This window comes from Heloderma suspectum, chromosome 3, assembly GCF_057233095.1.
Source record: "Heloderma suspectum isolate Gila_16-S chromosome 3, 16-S_ref, whole genome shotgun sequence".
In the NCBI taxonomy this organism is placed as follows: domain Eukaryota; kingdom Metazoa; phylum Chordata; class Lepidosauria; order Squamata; family Helodermatidae; genus Heloderma; species Heloderma suspectum.
In genome coordinates, this window is record NC_139460.1 from 294,570,519 (window position 1) to 294,587,951 (window position 17,433).

General features: G+C 42.3%; 1 protein-coding gene across 2 annotated transcripts in view; it reads left to right on the top strand.

Moving 5' to 3' along the window:
* ARHGEF26 (Rho guanine nucleotide exchange factor 26) overlaps nucleotides 1–13,812 on the top strand; it is a 95,229-nt gene extending 81,417 nt beyond the window's left edge. The window contains exons 12-15 of one of the 2 annotated variants that reach the window (XM_084847305.1): nucleotides 2,593–2,802; nucleotides 10,507–10,574; nucleotides 11,303–11,407; nucleotides 13,427–13,806. In XM_084847305.1, the coding sequence (XP_084703431.1) occupies nucleotides 2,593–2,802; nucleotides 10,507–10,574; nucleotides 11,303–11,407; nucleotides 13,427–13,569 (526 nt within the window). In that variant the 3' untranslated portion in view covers nucleotides 13,570–13,806. Of the gene's footprint in view, nucleotides 1–2,592; nucleotides 2,803–10,506; nucleotides 10,575–11,302; nucleotides 11,408–13,426 lie in introns of both variants that reach the window. The other variant, XM_084847304.1, reaches the window with a different exon arrangement.
* The last annotated feature ends 3,621 nt before the right edge of the window (nucleotides 13,813–17,433 follow it).

Below are 17,433 nucleotides of genomic sequence, written 5' to 3' on the forward strand. Positions count from 1 at the left end.
TTGGTGCCCTGTGAGTTTTGTTTTGTTGTGTTTTCTGTTTCTTTTGATTTTATGGTTTTCTGTTTATTTTTGTATTTAAATTGTTTTTATATTTGTTTGTTGTAAGCCATCCAGAGAACTTTATGCTATAAGGCAGCATATAAAAATGCCATAAATAATAAATAAGAGAGCCGCCTTTGGATATAAAGCTTTCCTCTGATTTAAATGGGTGGTGAATATGTTTTCGTTCAGTTTGGCTTGTAATGGGTTTTTAATATGGGTTTGATTCTGCTCTCTGAGTTTTTAATGGTAACTATTATTTATCTCGTTTGTTGTTTTGTATTTGGTTTATTGTGCTTTTTCTTTTTGTTCACTGCCTTGGGGGCCTTATGTGGGTTGAAAGGTAGATTATAAATATGATAGCTAGGTAGGTAGGTAGGTAGGTAGGTAGGTAGATGTAGTTCCCAAGTCCATGTGGTGTCAGAATTTGAACTTATGTAGAGAATATATAGAAATAATTTTGAAGGAAGTAGCACACAGCCAAACTTCCAGATACAGGGTAAGTGTTGTGGAACTGTGGAAATGAATCTGTAAGTGTGGTTGATGTTAGTTTCCTGTGGCTTCAGGGTGTATGGTATAAGTAACAGATGGAAGATTATGTGAATGGCTGAAATAATTCAGTATGGGAATTGTCATTGCGATTTCTGCAAGCAAGCCATATATGAACTTGACAAGGCTGTGTGTCCTTTAATCCAATAAAACATCATTATTTTGTCATTTTCTCACATTTTATTGCCCGTTTTGAAGTTTCTTCATCTTTTTTCTCATCCATACTACTTGTTAGACATCAGCAATTAGCAAGTTCTGTATTTCTATAAAAGTAGACTATTATAATTCAGCTCTTGTTTATGCTGGATAAAAAGTAGCTTTATCATAAAGTATTTCTTTCACTTTTTGAGTGCAACTTCATGATATTACACAGTCTGTTGTAAATCCATGTTAAGTCCACAGTTTTGGAAAAGTACAGCCTGTTCCCCAGTGTAGCATTTTACAGGGTCCTCTAATTGTCCTCCAAGTAAAACAACAACTCAATTCTGCCACTTGGAATGCTGAAATCTTGACCAGACCTGCACAATTTGTGGACCACCAATTTGAACACAGCCTACGACCCACGTAAGGGGCTTCCCCAGAGGCTTGAGAAGCTGCCTGATTTTGCTGCTTGCTGAGGTCTGCAGCAACAGATCTCAGACCAAAAGACTGCATGTATTTACGCACATGCCTGGTGGGCTGTGTTGGGTCGAGTGCAGAGGATAAATTATTTATTATTGGATTGATGATATAAATAAACTAAATAAACAGGCAAAATTATTTAAACAAATCATATGGACAGTATTCCATAACACTTAACTACAACCCCCACCCCCTTCGATCTTCAGGATTAGGCTACAATCCTAAGTAGCCTTACTAGGGAGTAAGCTCCATTAAATTCAATAGGGCTTCTGAGTAAATATGTATAGGATTGTCTTCACCATTTTAACACTTAATCTATGAAAGCTACTCAATTGTCCCATTTCCAAGTGAAATCTAGGTTTCTTAGGAATCTGATGGATATATCAGATACTGTGTTTTGAGGTGCAGTCAGAGCCACCTGATAAAGCACTGTCTGTTTTTTTCCTTTTCATCTTTAAAGCATAGGACTTGGAGGATATAACCAACTGTAAAAGCAGAATGAGAGAGGAATGCTGTTTCTATTATATTCCAAATTTTGAATTCTATTGGAATGGTAGATAATTATTTTTGTACAGTATTTAAAATCTGTAAAATCTTCACCATATTAAATTTCTGGACAGTGTATAAGCATAAAAGAACAAAACAATAAAACACATAAAAACCAAAAGGTAAAAAGCAGTAGATAAAGCCTTAAGACAGACTAATAACTCTTACTCAATTGAAATCAATTAACATGTCTGAGTAAATAAAAATGTTTTCACCTCATGCCTGAATGACAGCAGTGTTGGCACCAGTCAAACTCCTTTAGCGAGGCCATTCTAAAACTGGGACACTACTGCCAAAAAACGATCTCCCTTGTTGAATATCATCTCACCTCAGGTGGAAGAGGTATGTGGAGAAGGGAGTAAAAGAATATCTTAGGCCTATTGCCTATTTCCCCCCTTTGCTTGACATTAGCCTAGTAGTCTCACATCTCTGTATCTCTGTATATTGTATTCTTAGTGTTCTTAATCTTTGTAAACCGCCCAGAGATCTTCGGCTATTGGGCGGTATAGAAATAATAATAATAATAATAATAATAATAATAATAATAATAATAATTTGCCAAAACAACGTCAAAGACATGTAAACTTTATCACTGAATGGAATTTCTTGGGGCTCAAAGATTAACTTCATTTGTCTTCTTAACAAGCAGATGTTTTGTAAACATTGTAATTTTTTTTTTCCTTTTTGGCGGAAAGGCTGAAAATGTGTGAATAATTATGTCCAATGGACTGTTCTTGAAAACTGGCTCTACTGCAGAATGTGACTCCTGATACATTTAGTAGTGATTTGACTCTAAGCAATTGTCTCTCTATTTCTCCTCTGCTTTTGTATTTTCAGTGAAGAGAGCTACAATGTCACAGACTATTCCTTAAGGGATCAGCTGTTAGTTGAACAGTGTGACAGCGAAGAGCTGAATTCCTCTCCTGTAAAAAACAGCACACCTATGCTTTACTCTCGGCAGAGTTCTGCAAATCACCTCTTCAGATTAACTGTCCTAAGTAACCATGCAGGAGAGAAGATTGAACTACTGCTGGGAACTGAAACTCAGTAAGTAAATAACGTATTTTTCTCAATCTACCTTCCACATCTGGGCTTCTAAAGCACTATTCATCTATCCATTGGACATGAGTACATCGTTCCCAGATTCTTTGACTTCTGTCCAGTGACCGAAGAAATAAATTCCATAGTTGGTAACAAATTCTCTATTTCTCATAGGATTACCCAACATTGTCATATAGTTTCTTGGTTTGGCGAAACAAGGAACTGTGGTTAATTAGAGGCTTCCTAGTTTAACTGGGGCTCATGCAAATAGAGGAGCGAAGGGTCTCTGTGCATGAGCAAAAGGCTTGTGCACATCACAGCATAATAAACTGAGTTGTGATTGTCTGAGCTGATTCAGTATTGATTATAAACTGGTCAAGTTATGGTCATTAAGGGTACAATCCTATCGCCACCAGACAGCATCTAGACAGCCATAGGATTTTTCGGTTTCTGGGAACCGAGTTCGGAGATGAGGAGACTGCAGAAGTGCCACTCTGACGCTTCCTATATGCTATCCGGCCTCCCACCACCCCTGCTCTGATGAGCCCTGGATAGATAGCCAAAATAGGCTGTCTAGCCGCAAATGCAGGGCTGCCGGAAGAAAGGATCCCCTCCATGCTCCCCCCCCCAGCCTGCATTGGACAGTTGGCCGCCTCTGAGTTTGGAGGCATCCGAATGTCCCCATAGGATTATGCCATTAGCTTACAGTACCTATATGATGCTACCACTGTTTGTGTAATGCAGAGAGAGGCAACCTGGTGCCCTTCAGATGTTTTAGATATAACTGACCATAATCCCTGCCTATTAGCTATGCTGGCTAGTGTTGATGAGACTTGTGGTCCAAAATACCAGGAAGGCACCAGGTTGCCTACCCCTGTGGGTTCGTCTTGTCATAATGAGCATCCCTGTTCCAATCAAATAATAAAAAGGGAAAGGAAGAGACAGAAGGAAACACTTTCAGAAGAGTAGTAATGCAGGAAATTTGGCTTTTTGTGGGGAATTGTATTTTGTAATGTGGGATTGGCAGTGTGTCTTATATTTTTGTTCTGATATACATCTTGGAATGTATAGGCTTAATAGCTCAAGGGTATCATACATTATCCTCATGGTGAGGGACCAAATCATCCAGTAATCAATGTGGCTGAGCAAAGATTTTAGTATAGATCTCCCCAGTCTAAGTCAGACGTTCTACCACTACATCACATGGAGGTTCACTAAAGGACACATTCACAAAATTGCAACAGTCTGAAAAATGAGTGTGCTATCTTGACATGTGGAGAGTACAGAAGAACATTTCTCCATAGGAATAATTTGTAGAAATGTAACCTCAGGGTGGCTCTTCCACCTCTAGAATGGTTGTGTGAATCCAGCATTGCATAATCTAAAAGTTAACAAACTGCAAGGCAAAGAAGAAGGCAGTGGAGAATCTGTTGAGGCCCTTGCAGAAGCACAGGCGGGAAACTTGAGATCGCTAGCAACTGACTTATGTGCTTTTAATTTCCATCTGCAATCAAGCTATTCAGTGGTTTGTGGCACCAATTAATTTATTTTTCATACCTATTTTTAATCATGCAGGTTTGCATTTTTCAGGTCAGACAAAATGGAACATCTGGAAGCCATGTTATGGAACTATTTGGATAGACCATAGAACCTAACTATTAGGGAGGCCCAGAAATTGGAGATAAATACATGTAGTTGGGGTTTGTTTTGTTATTTTGCTCTGTGGTCTGATTCCACATCCTCTCCATATGTGTGGTGTGTGGGTGGCTTCTAGTTGTACCCAAAAGAGGTGGCAGAAGAGAGAAGTCTTCTGCTTTCGTCACTTTCACTTTAAATATTATTAAACCCAAATCTGAGAGAGCTTTTATTCTAGGCTTTTAACATCTCATGTGCTACTTTACTTCAGCACAGATTTCTCTCTTCTGAAATTGCCATCAATAGAAGAACAAAGCCAGGTGATCACTACATGTCTATATGAATGTTGTGGCTTGAAGCTACAGGGCTGATAGAGTTCTGAGCTTTGTTCAGCTTATCAAAACCCCAATGACATTGTGCAGAGCATCCGATACTACTACATTCAGGATAAAAAGAGCTGAGTTATGCCTTAGTCGGTTTAATTTTCATGTTGGATCCAGATTTAGGCACGTGCAACAGGGCTGGCAGAAGTGGACTTCCCTGCCCCCTCCTCCCCATAGCAGCCCGTCCAGGCCATCTGAAAATGCTACACAGTGGGTCAGGGAACCCCGATGACTGGAGTGGTGTGGGAAGGGAGAGCCCCGAAAACCAGGGAGAAGCACCTTCCGTCTGCAGGGGGCAGATCCTAGATCCAGCCCCACATATATTTGTCAGTTCTTATATGACCAAGGGGTGTGCTGATGGAAATGGTAGGGCAAGCTAGAGGACTGTAGGTGCCTACCTTTGGTGAGATGAGCTTGCCCCTCTGTTCAGAGAGCTGAAACCAAAGAACAGATGATGAAAAGTGTGATGGAGGGGCAAGTTTTAAGGTCTGGCCCCACATGTGCTGTTTGTCACGCTCACAGAAAAGAAACCACCTCTTCTTTCCTCTTCAGGGTATGGGGGGGATGAAGACTGGTTTCTCTCCCTTTCCCATTGGGCCTTTCTAGGAGGTATCAGCTTCAGCACAGTGCTGTTAGAGCACCCTGCAAAAAGCCAAGGTTTTTCTACAATGGTTTTGCTCAGTCATGTGTATTAATGAAAACATGGCATGATTTTTCTCTTCCTGCCATGCATTTTAACATATGGTGCAGGTTGAGGACTTTGTCTGGTGGTGATGCCTATCCATGTTTACCGCTTGGGAAATTGGACATCGGTATTCACCTGTCTCCCTTCAATGCAAAGCCTCTGCCCATGAGGCTGGACCGCCATCTGTCAGGGATGCTCTGACTTGGATTCCTGCATTGAGCAGGGGGTTGGCCTTGTAGGTCCCTTCCAACCCTACTATTCTATGATTCTATGATTCCTCCATACAGAACTTGGCAAGGAATGAAGATGTGTTTCTTTCCCTCATACTTGGCTTTTTGCAGTTAGTTTTGCTTAATGAAAAGTTTGGCATACCTTGTTTCTTTACTGTATTTAGTACATTGCATTTGAGAGAAAATAGCCATATGAAATCTACTTTGGTAGCAGTTTAAATAACTGGTTCTTTCCTGCTCCTTGCACCTGCTTCTCCATGCAGTGCCCTCCAGATGTTTTGGACTACAGCTCCCACAATTCCCACCTATTGGCCATGCTGGCTGGGCCTGAAGGGAGTTGAGGTCCAAAACATCTGGAGGGCACTGGGTTGGGGAAACCTGTAGTAGAGATTCCTTGCTACACTGCATAGGCTCAGTTTAAGCAGTAAGACTGACTATTGTCCTGATAAAAATTTCTAACATGTATAGGATTTTGTCGTTGCTGGTGTTCTGAGCCTGTTGTACACAATGCATTTCTTTTTAACGAAGCATTATAGTACATGTATTCAGTACTGGACTTGATGAACCCATGGAAACTGTCTAGTAAACTTCTGTATAGCCTCGGGGAAAGCTGTGAAGTTCTGAAGGAAGAAGGTCAGCCTTGTTTTGCTGGACCAGTTTCAAGAAGAGTTCAGCGTTAGACAACAGCAACAAGAAACATCTTGTTCTCAGTGATGCAAATCCCAAAGACAGAAAATTCCTTTCCTTGGGATGCCATTGGCATCCAAGTAGCTTTCTACAAAACTCAAAGATTTGTCTCTGTCTCTGTGGAAACTGGAGGGTTAAAGGGGGTTATCTGCACAATAGCTGATATGTAGTCTTGCCCAAGAGATTTTACCGTGTTTTCCCCTTACCCAATATTAAAAATGAGCCTGAAATATCATATTATGCAACTGTGGGTTTTTTTTGTTTTTGTTTTTACTACTGAACAGTATTATAGCCAATCAGTGAAATATTGGAAAAACGTTAGATTAACAAATGTAATAAGAACATAGGAAGAGCCATGCTGGATCAGACCAAGGGTCCATCTACTCAGTATTCTGTTCACACAGTGGCAAAACAGTTGTTGACCAGGAATCCACAAAGAAGACATGAGTGCAACAGCACTCTCCTGCCCATGTTCCCCAGCAACTGGTGTACACAGGCTCACTGCCTCTGGTATTGGAGGCAGCACATAGCCATGAGGACTAGTAGTCATTGATAGCCTTTTAACATCTGATAAATAACATCTGATAAATAAAGTCAGTTCCAAAATCCATGACGAATAGGTGCAGCATTCTTCTCCTGCAACTGTCCAACCTTTTAATTCAGGAGTGGAGAGTCATGTTTAGGCCAAGGGCAGAATTGGCCCTGGGCCAGGATGTGGGGGGGTCACATGCCAGCAGTGGGTGGGGTCACTGCCCAAAGTGGTCAGAGCCACACATACCCACCCTGTACGTACACACACAGCCTTCCCATACACACACAAACCTTTAGTTGATCCAAGCAGATCAACTGAGGAGGGAGCATTTTTATCCACATGACGGCATCTGTATGGGGAAGTTTAAAACCCCCTGCCCAGCACACCACATTGGGGATGAAAATCTCCCCCCTCCGATCCTCAGCAGATCTGCGCTGGTCAGCTAAGGAGCAGAGAGAGCCCGTTTGACGTGGCTTAGTCTGGAGCTGGCGTCACTCCGCCCTCAGCTTCCCCGAGTGGAAAAGGAAGTACTTCTGCACACAGTGCATAGTTAAACTATGGAATTCGCTACCACAGGAAGTAGTGATGGACACCAGTTCAGATGGCTTTAAAAGGGGGTTAGACAAATTCCTGGAGGAAAAGCCTACTAGTCTTGATGGCTATGTGCTACCTCCAGTACCAGAGGCAGTTAGCCTGTGTACACCAGTTGCTGAGGAACATGGGTGGTAGGGTGCTGTTGTTCTCATGCCCTGCTTGGGGGTTCCTGGTCAACAGCTGGTTGGCCACTGTGAGAACAGAATGTTGGACTAGATGGACCCTTGGTCTGATCCCGCATGGCTCTTCTTATGTTCTTAAAGGAGAGGGGGAAGCACCGCCCTGAGCTGGCGCCTTTAGGAGCAGTTATTTGAGCGGGCTCTGTTGGAAGCCAGCTTCGCCCCGCTTCTCTTTTCCCTATGAGGAAAGGAGAGAGGGGAGTGAGGGCTTGACCCGGCTTCACCCTTACCTCACCTTCCCAACTGGGAAGCAGCTCCTTGAGGCATGGAATCAGTTGGGAGCCAGCTTCCCTCCCACCCCCGACATTATCAGGGAAAGGCAAGGTGGAAGCAAAGCCAACTGAACTGTGGCCTCAAGAAGTACCCCTTGAGGGCTCATTTGAGGGTTGCCTTCCTTTCCACTGTCCCTTCCTGAAAGGGTGGGGCTTTGGGGAGGGGATGAGCCTCACCCAAGGTCCCCATGGGCAGCATTTGGCCTGGCAGGCTGAATTTGGCCCAAGGACTAGACGTTCCCATCCCTGTTTTAATGTCTGATTATCTCTTCTGCGATGGAACTTCATTGGAGGAAGGAAAGTTACCTGAAAGTATCTAACATTTGATACTGCTTGAGCTATTAAGCCAGGAGTGATTGTATGTATCTAGGGCTCTAAAAGATGTGACAGGTGCCATTAGCATAACCAATATTACCTGTTTCCTTTGTGCTAAGGTACATTTCTCAAAGCCTAATAGTCTGAAAGGCATTCATGAAGATTTCCATTGTAGTCTTTTTAAAGTGGTTTAATTCAGCCATTTTTTTTTAATTTGCTGGAATTTTTTATAGCTTGATGCACTTTTTTGAGCTGGATTCAGCTTCTGATCTGGAAAATAAACCTTCAGCCATCTTACATGCCCCTTCATGGATCACTGACCACCTGTGATATATAATAGGGATTTCAGGCTTTAAAGAGCAACTGTAACTTTTCCTGACATGTATTCTCCCGTTGCTTGACCCATGTGAATAAATGAAGATCCCTTTGACAAAGGTCACATAGAAGATCATGTTTAACTGAAATAGGCTTTGTATGGTACCAGGACACAATGACATGCTCAAGACTTAAATCTGTTCATTTTAAAATGGTTGTAGCGTAGCCATTTATATGAATGGTTTGGGAGGATGTTATTCTTAGCCATGTCATCAGTTATCAAAATGCCATCTACATTAGTGCATGTTTAGTTAATTTGGCAGGGTATTAAATTAAATTAATTCTTTCACCTCTGAGTTTTCCAGTCCTCTTGCTCTTTTAACAATGTGTTCCTTCCATGAATTTGGCTGTGTCTGGAGCCCTGCAGAACTCCCAGTGGAGCTACACACATGGAGCTACACACACAGAGAACTCTGTCTAAACATATTCAGTAATGTTGAATGCTCTACAAACGTGAAACATTCCTTGGCACAGACCTCTGCTTGCATAGAACTCTGTATGCTATGATTGGGGAAATTCTTCTTGCTTCCTTTAACCTGTACTGCTAAGAGGTGCATCAGGAAGTCTTTCTCAGCATTTGCAGCCTCTAGTTCAGACACCTATTCCCAAGTGTAATATATGAGGTGATTACTGTTTTGGCCATTCCCTAGCAGCAGGTTCACTCTAGGCTGCAACACTAGAACCCACCTAGGAACCGAGATTTTATTTTTTTTCAAGAGGAGGCAACCCAAGATGAATGCCCTCCCTGTTTGGGTGCATCCAGTGTCTTAGACTGCCAAGTGCTATCCACTTTTTTTGATGCGCACAAGTAGTTGCCGGCATGAGCTTGATAGAATGGACTGTACCACATCAGACTGCAGATTGAGAAACTGCAGTTTAATGCTTCCTTGATTAAAAAATACGTCCCTGCACTGAGAAAACACCGTATAGTAGGGAACGGGCTGATCTAGCACTGTTCTTGATGTGCTAGCATTCTAAAATGGCATCACCCTAATGCAATGTAAAATGGTGCAGATAAGAGGGTGGAGCTAGGGCAGAGGTGGGAAATAAGCCAAGCCAGCCAATTGCATTCCTTATTTGCTACACACCTATCTCTTCTTGTTCCCTGCACTTGTAGTGAATGGATTTATATCTGATGTTTTCAGTTAACAAAACAGCTCTAATAATGTTGGGTCAATGGATTTACTGACCTTTCAAGCTTAGAAAACAGTGTTCATCTTTGCTCAGCCATAGATTTACAGAGTGGCCTGGGACAAGTCACTGGCTAGGTGCTTAATTTCCCCATCCTGATCAATGCGTCAAAAGTATGAGATGAAAGAAGTTAAGTAGTTCCTCATCCTGACTAGTAGTTTGCACAGTTCCAACAGTGGGTATCTGTTTATTGGCCGTATATCCTGATAGATAAAATGAGCCCTTCAGAAGCAGATAAATACATTTTCCCCTAAAAGTGAGGGAGGATTTGAATTCAAGGAACACAATTTATGTATGTATGTATGTGAAATATTTCTTGGCCACCTTTCAGGGCAGAAGCCCTCCCAAGGTGGCTTACAACAATAAAATGCATAAAAGCAGTTAAAATATTAAAGGTGATAGAAACAAAAAACAACAATAAAACCAGCAACAATATTAACAGCAGTACCAGCAAAAAATAGCAGTCATATCCAGAGAAGGCCAAGGTACAATAATACGTTTTGAAGGCCTTCTTAAAAGTCTGCAGTGACGGAGCATGGCAGACCTCTGATGGCAGCTTGTTCCACAGGATCAAGGCGTAGACACCAGTTCACTGAAACATAGATTCATGTCTTTTTCTTCCCTTTCTACAGGAATGAGCGTGCTCGCTGGATTACTGCACTTGGGCAGAGCAATGATAGACGGACCATGGACAGAACAGGTAAGTGAGAAATGAGAAGGTTCTTCAGGGCTTTGACGGGAATTGCACTGGCCTTTTGTGGAAAACCAAATGTTGAATGTGCAATCCTATACATATCTACTCAACTCAAGTAAGTCCCATTGAATTCACTGTGGCTTACCCCTGGGAAAATAAGTATAAGATTGCAACCTAAGTAAATCTGTTGCCTTTCCCTGTATATGTGTAGATACAGAAGATGTGGGAACAGGAAGGACACTGAACATAATCATTTAATTTTCTCGGAACCTTTGCATAAGCAAAAAAGGAACCAGTAACTCCTTGGAAAAATTGTGTGTTTTTTTAAAGAGAGATTGAGACATTTTACTTCTATTAACTTCATGTAAGATTTAAGATGTAAGATTTAAGAACAATTCAAGGATGCCCTCTGCAGTTTTGTTGGTACAGCTCTATATCCAGAGACAGCTAGGTACACCTAAGTCCCATTGAAATCAAAGGGACAATGAAAATTTCTCTGTGAGTTTAACGTTTATTTTTCATATGAGAAATGCAGCTATCACGTTTTTTGCAACTTGACCGTGTGAAACAGCCATTGCAGGTAGTCAGCCATAGACCATTGCCAAGTTTACTAAGATTACTAGGAAGTATGCTGGAAAGCAATACACTTGTGATGTGTTTGCCTTACTTAAACTGAATACATGAGCTTTCCCTTAGATTTGCCATGTGGATCAGTAACTACTCTTTCTTCTCAGCACTGACCCAGGTAGAAGTCATCAGATCATATACAGCCAAGCAGTCAGATGAACTATCCCTCCAAGCTGCAGATGTAGTTCTTGTCTATCAGAAAGTGAACGATGGTGAGTGGGATGTTCTTATTGCTTAATTGCCGCAAATGTTTTCAAACCCATTGCAAGGCTATTTAGCATCTGCCTCAGAAATGTACCGTGGAAGACCATAATTCAAAGCCATATTTACTTCTGTCATTTGTTCTTAAAAGGTAGTATATCTTCATCCAAGTTTTAATATATGGTGTACTAGTTAGAGTGTTGGACTTAGACTGGAGAAACCTGGGTCCAAATCTCCAACTGATAAATTGCAAATGGGAGGAAAATGTAAGCAAAATATCCACCCCACCCCACCCCCGTTCTATAAAATATAGAATGCAATGTATTGTATGTATCTGTCACTGAAGTTTTTATTGATCAATCTATTCTCCTTTAAGGTATTTAGTGTTGCCAGTGAGAGCTGCAATTCTATACATACTTCCCTGGGAGTAAGCATTATTGAAATTAATGGGACTTACTTCTGAGTAGAATTGTGCTGTAAATTTTCTTTTAAAAAAATATCCTGAAGAGCTTTTGGACCTTGCAAACTCAAGGTCATTCTTGCATCAATTGATGTTTGCAAAAGAAAAGTACTTTCTGATATCTCCCCCCCCCCAAATATTTCTAGCTCTCAAGGCATGTTTTGGAATACTATGTATTTCCAATGGTAACATTGGGGTAGGTGTTTACTCACAGTTCACATTCATAGCATATTCTTTCTGTCTCATATCAAGTTTATTGATGAGATGGTTGATGTAGTATGTATAAGAAAGTCAGACTGAATGATTCATTAGCTGTTATCTTTCAGAAGGTAGCCAATGTAACACCAGGTTGTTGTTTTTCGTAAAAGGGAGCCAGTAAATCATATGCCCATTAGCTGAATATGCGTCCTAGATAAATTAGTGGAAAGCATTGTTAAAGATAAAATAATCAAACATATAGAAGAACAAATCCTGCTGGGGAAAAATAAGCATGACTTGGGCAAAGAAAAGACCAACCTCACCAATCTTTTGGAGAGTAGCATTGAAAGCATCAACAAGCATGTAAGACAGTAGTGATTCAGTAGATATTATATATTTTGACTCCTAAAAAGCTTTTGATAAAGTTGCTTACCAAAAGGCTCCTGAGTAAATTTAGCAGCTAAGGAATGAATTCTCCAAAGGATCAGTAACAGATTAAACCAAAAGCAGATGGTAGGAATAAACAGATCTCACAATGTCTTTGGACTAAGCTACTTGAGGGACCTTCTCCTCCTGTGTGAATCTGATCATCCCTTAAGATCTGCTGATACAGCCCTATTGCGCATGCCAAGGCTTTCTGGAGTAAGAACATAAGAAGAGCCATGCAGGTATAAACCAAAGGCCTATCTAGTCTAGTATTCTGTTCAGACAGTGGCCAACTGGCCACATGTGGGAAGCCCACAAGTAGGACATGAGTGCAATAACAGCCTCCCACTCATATCCTCTGGCAACTGGTATACAAAGGCATACTGCCTCTGAATTGGAGGTAATATATAGTCATCATGACTAGTAACCATTAATAGCCTTATCCTCCATGTTTTTGTCTAATCTGCTTTTAAGTCCATCCAAGTTGGTGGCCATCATTACATCCTGTGGTAGCAAATTCCATAGTCTAACTATGTGTAGTACAGTTGGTGGCAATGCATGACAGGGCCTTTTCTGGGGCAGTGCCCTGTATGCGGAACTCCCTGCCTCAAGAATTTAGATTGTCTTCTTTACTGGTGTTCTGCTGACACCCTCAGAAGTGGTCCTTCTGAAGAACGCAATGACCAGGCAGGAACATAAGGGATAAAGCAGTCCTTAAGGTAACCTGGTCCCAAGTTGCTTAAGGCTCTATATTTTAACAGCAAAACCTTATTGCCTTCATGGTCTTCTTTGGGCAACCTAGAAGCATTTGGCTGGCCATTGTGTGAAGCAGGATGCTTGACTAAATAGTCTCTCAATTGATCCAGCAGGGCTCTTCTTTTGTTCTTTAGGTGGATGCTTATGTTTTTACTATGCATAATATTTAGTACTTTATTACTCATTACAGGTTGGTATGAAGGAGAGCGATTGCGCGATGGAGAGAGAGGCTGGTTTCCAATGGAATGTGCCAAGGAAATCACATGTCAAGCCACAATTGAGAAGAATATGGAACGGATGGGACGCTTGCTAGGCCTAGAAACAAATGTATAGACTCTCTCTGCAATATATGTATGCTACGATTTGCACTAAGTGAGGTCTGTGACATCATGTCTCCTCCAGATGGTCACTTTACAGCTGTAACATGTGGAAAAATGGTCACAGATATGTGCAGCCATTAGGAGCGGAAGCAACCATAAAGAGACTGCATGCAAATATGGGCTTGTCAGTACCAGAATCTCTTTTTACAAAATCAATAATCACTTCTAATTAAAAACTTATTTTATCTTTTTTATAGAATTCCTAATAGAATGATCACTTGGACTATCACAGTGAGCTAACCACTCCCAAATCCTAATTCGGATGCACCTCCTTTGAGACCAGTTCTAGGTTCCACTAATTTCACCTTCCACTTTAGATTTCTACAGTCAGGGCCAGAAATATTGGAGCAAGGATAACTGTTTTGGCACTTGGCCTCTGTACACCACTATATTGAAGTTGAAAGGAAACACACCCAGATGGGAGCGAAGTCAGGACTTCCAGCTGTAATTCAAGGGGTTTGACAAAAGTGGGGCACTAACCATTCAGGAAGGACAGCCAGTGGCATACCCCGCCCCCATCGTTGGTGGCTCATAAGTAATGGAATGAATGGCTGACAAGCAGCTGCATGGCCAGGTGTGGCCTGTTTCCTGGGTACCCCATGACCAATCAAGCAAATAAAAGGCCTGGGGGTGGTTCTGAGTGTTACATTTGCATTTGGTAGCTGTTCATTGGAACCCCCAACATGAGGTCCAAAGAGTTGTCCATGCAAGTGAAGGAGGCCATCATTAGGCTGAGGAAACAAAAACCCATCAAAGAGATAGCAAAAACAGTGGGAGTGGCCAAGACAACAGTTTGGAACATCCTGAAAAAGAAGGAATTAACTGGCAAGCTCAGCAACAGGAAAACGCCTGGAAGACCACGGAAGACAACTAAAGTGGATGACCACAGAATGATGCTCATGGTGAAGAGGAGCCCTTTCACAACATCTAGCCAGGTCAAGAACGCTCTTGAGGAGGTAGGCATGTCATTGTCAGCATCCACAGTCAAGAGTTGGCATTATGAATGTAAATATAGAGGCTTCACAACAAGGTGCAAACCACTGGTAACGCTCAAGAACCGAAAGGCCAGATTAGCCTTTGCCAGCAAACACCTAAAAAATCCTGCCCAGTTCTGGAATAAGATTCTTTGGACTGATGAGACCAAGATTAACTTGTACCAGAATGATGGGAAAAGTACGGAGACGGAAAGGAAAAGCTCATAATGCAAAGCATACCACATCATCTGTCAAACATGGTGGAGGCAGTGTTATGGCATGGGCATGTATGGATGCCAATGGAACCGGGTCACTGGTGTTTATTGATGACCTGACAGCTGATAAAAGCAGCAGGATGAATTCTGAAGTGTATAGGGCTATACTTTCTGCTCAGGTTCAGCCGAATGCTGCCAAACTGATAGGACGCCGCTTCATATTGCAGATGGATAATGACCCAAAACATACAGCAAAAGCTACTCAAGAGTTTCTCCAGGCAAAGAAGTGGGATGTTCTTCAATGGCCAAGTCAGTCACCTGATCTCAACCCAATAGAGCATGCTTTTCGCTTACTGAAGACAAGACTGAAGGCAGTTGTTCAGTTGTTAAGTCGTGTCTGCTCTTCGTGACCCCATGGACCATAGCATGCCAGGCCTTCCTGTCCTCCGCTCTCTTCCGGAGTGTGCTCTACAAACAAGCAGTAGCTGAAGGCAGCTGCGGTAAAGGTCTGGCAAAGCATCTCAAGGGAGGAAACTCAGCATTTGGTCATGTCCATGGGTTCCAGACTTCAGGCAGTCATTGACTGCAAAGGATTTTCATCCAGGTATTCAAGGAGATCCTTAAGTTTGAAAGGATGTTGGTTTGTTCCATTGCTTATGAGCCACCAACGTTGGGTGTGTGTGTATGTCACTGGCTGTCCTTCCTGAATGGTTAGTGCCCCACTTTTGTCAAACCCCTTGAATTACAGCTGAAAGTCCTGACTTAGCTCCCATCTGGTTGTGTTTCCTTTCAACTTCAATGTGGTGGTGTACAGAGGCCAACTGCCAAAACAGTTATTCTTGCTCCAATATTTCTAGCCCTGACTGTATATAATTGCCTCAACTCAGCATGGGACACTAGTGTGCAAAATCAGGCTTCTGTGCATGCACCTGCTGTGGGTCTGCATCTTGATTGAACCAGCTGGATGGTTTCATCTTCCAATGAGCAACTAGAGCTGGAGTATAGTGGTCATAAAGCAGAATATCATGAGCTTTAATTATTACTCAGTCCTGTTGAAATTAGTGAGTGCACAATTAAATGCTTGAACTGTTGATTTTCCTGGGTTGCACCTGTGGCTTTCACAACTGCCTCACAGCACTTGCATCTGTGACTTTTGCATAGTATTTATTGCTAGCCTTCCACTGCATGCTTCAGTTGCCTTCATCTTAAGATGTGCCAAGAACAAAGCAAGGGGGGGGAAAGCAGGTACCCATATTGAATGCAAGGGGTGGAGCAGGAAGCTAACAGAACAGTCAAGATTGACAACACTTAACTTCCTGTATGGCAGGTTTACACAAAATTCTGATCAAGCAACAGATACCTGATGTGCAGATCTTGGCAGGAGAAGAGGTTGTTTTGTTATATTAATACTAGCACCCATCATAGAGCTGTTCAGAAATAAAGCCTTCCCCATTCCACTCAGTAAACATGTGAGAAGGCAGATCACACCCCCTGGCCATAGAATCATAGAATAGTAGGGTTGTAAGGGGCCTACAAGGCCATCGAGTCCAACCCCCTGCTCAATGCAGGAATCCAAGTCAGAGCATCCCTGACAAATGGCTGTCCAGCCTCGTCTTGAAGGCCTCCAGTGTGGGAGACCCCACCACCTCCCCAGGTAATTGGTACCATTGTCGTACTGCTCTTATAGTCAGGAAGTTTTTCCTGATGTTCAGCCGGAATCTGGCTTCCTGTAACTTGAGCCCATTATTCCGTGTCCTGCACTCTGGGATGATCAAGAAGAGATCCTGGCCTTCTTCTCTGTGACAACCTTTCAAGTACTTGAAGAGTGCTATCATATCTCCCCTCAGTCTTCTCTTCTCAAGGCTAAACATGCCCAGTTCTTTCAGTCTCTCGTCATAGGGCTTTGTTTCCAGTCCCCTGATCATCTTTGTTGCCCTCCTCTGAACCCTCTCCAGTTTGTCTGCATCCTTCTTAAAGTGTGGTGCCCAGAACTGGACACAGTACTCCAGATGAGGCCTAACCAGTGCTGAGAAGAGGGGAACTAGTACTTCCCGGGATTTGGAAGCGATGCTTCTATGAATGCAGCCCAAAATAGCATTTGCCTTTTTTGCAGCCACATCACATTGTTGGCTCATATTCCGCTTGTGATCGACAACAATTCCAAGATCCTTCTCGCTTGTAGTGTGGTTGAGCCACGTATCCCCCATCTTGTAACTGTGCATTTGGTTTCTTTTTCCTAGGTGCAGAACTTGGCATTTGTCCCTATTAAATGTCATTCCGTTGTTTTCTGCCCAGTGCTCCAGTCTATCCAGATCACTTTGAATTTTGTTTCTGTCTTCCAAAGTATTAGCTATCCCTCCCAATTTTGTGTCATCTGCAAATTTGATCAGCATTCCCTGCACCTCCTCTTCCCATTCATTAATAAAAATGTTGAAGAGCACTGGGCCCAGGACTGAGCCCTGCGGTACCCCACTCGTTACCTCTCCCCAGTTTGAGAAGGTCCCATTGATAAGTGCTCTTTGAGTCCGATTCTGTAGCCAACTGTGGATCCACCAGATCGTTGTTTCATCTAGCCCACTTTGAGCTAGTTTGCTCATCAGGAGATCATGGGGCACTTTGTCGAAAGCT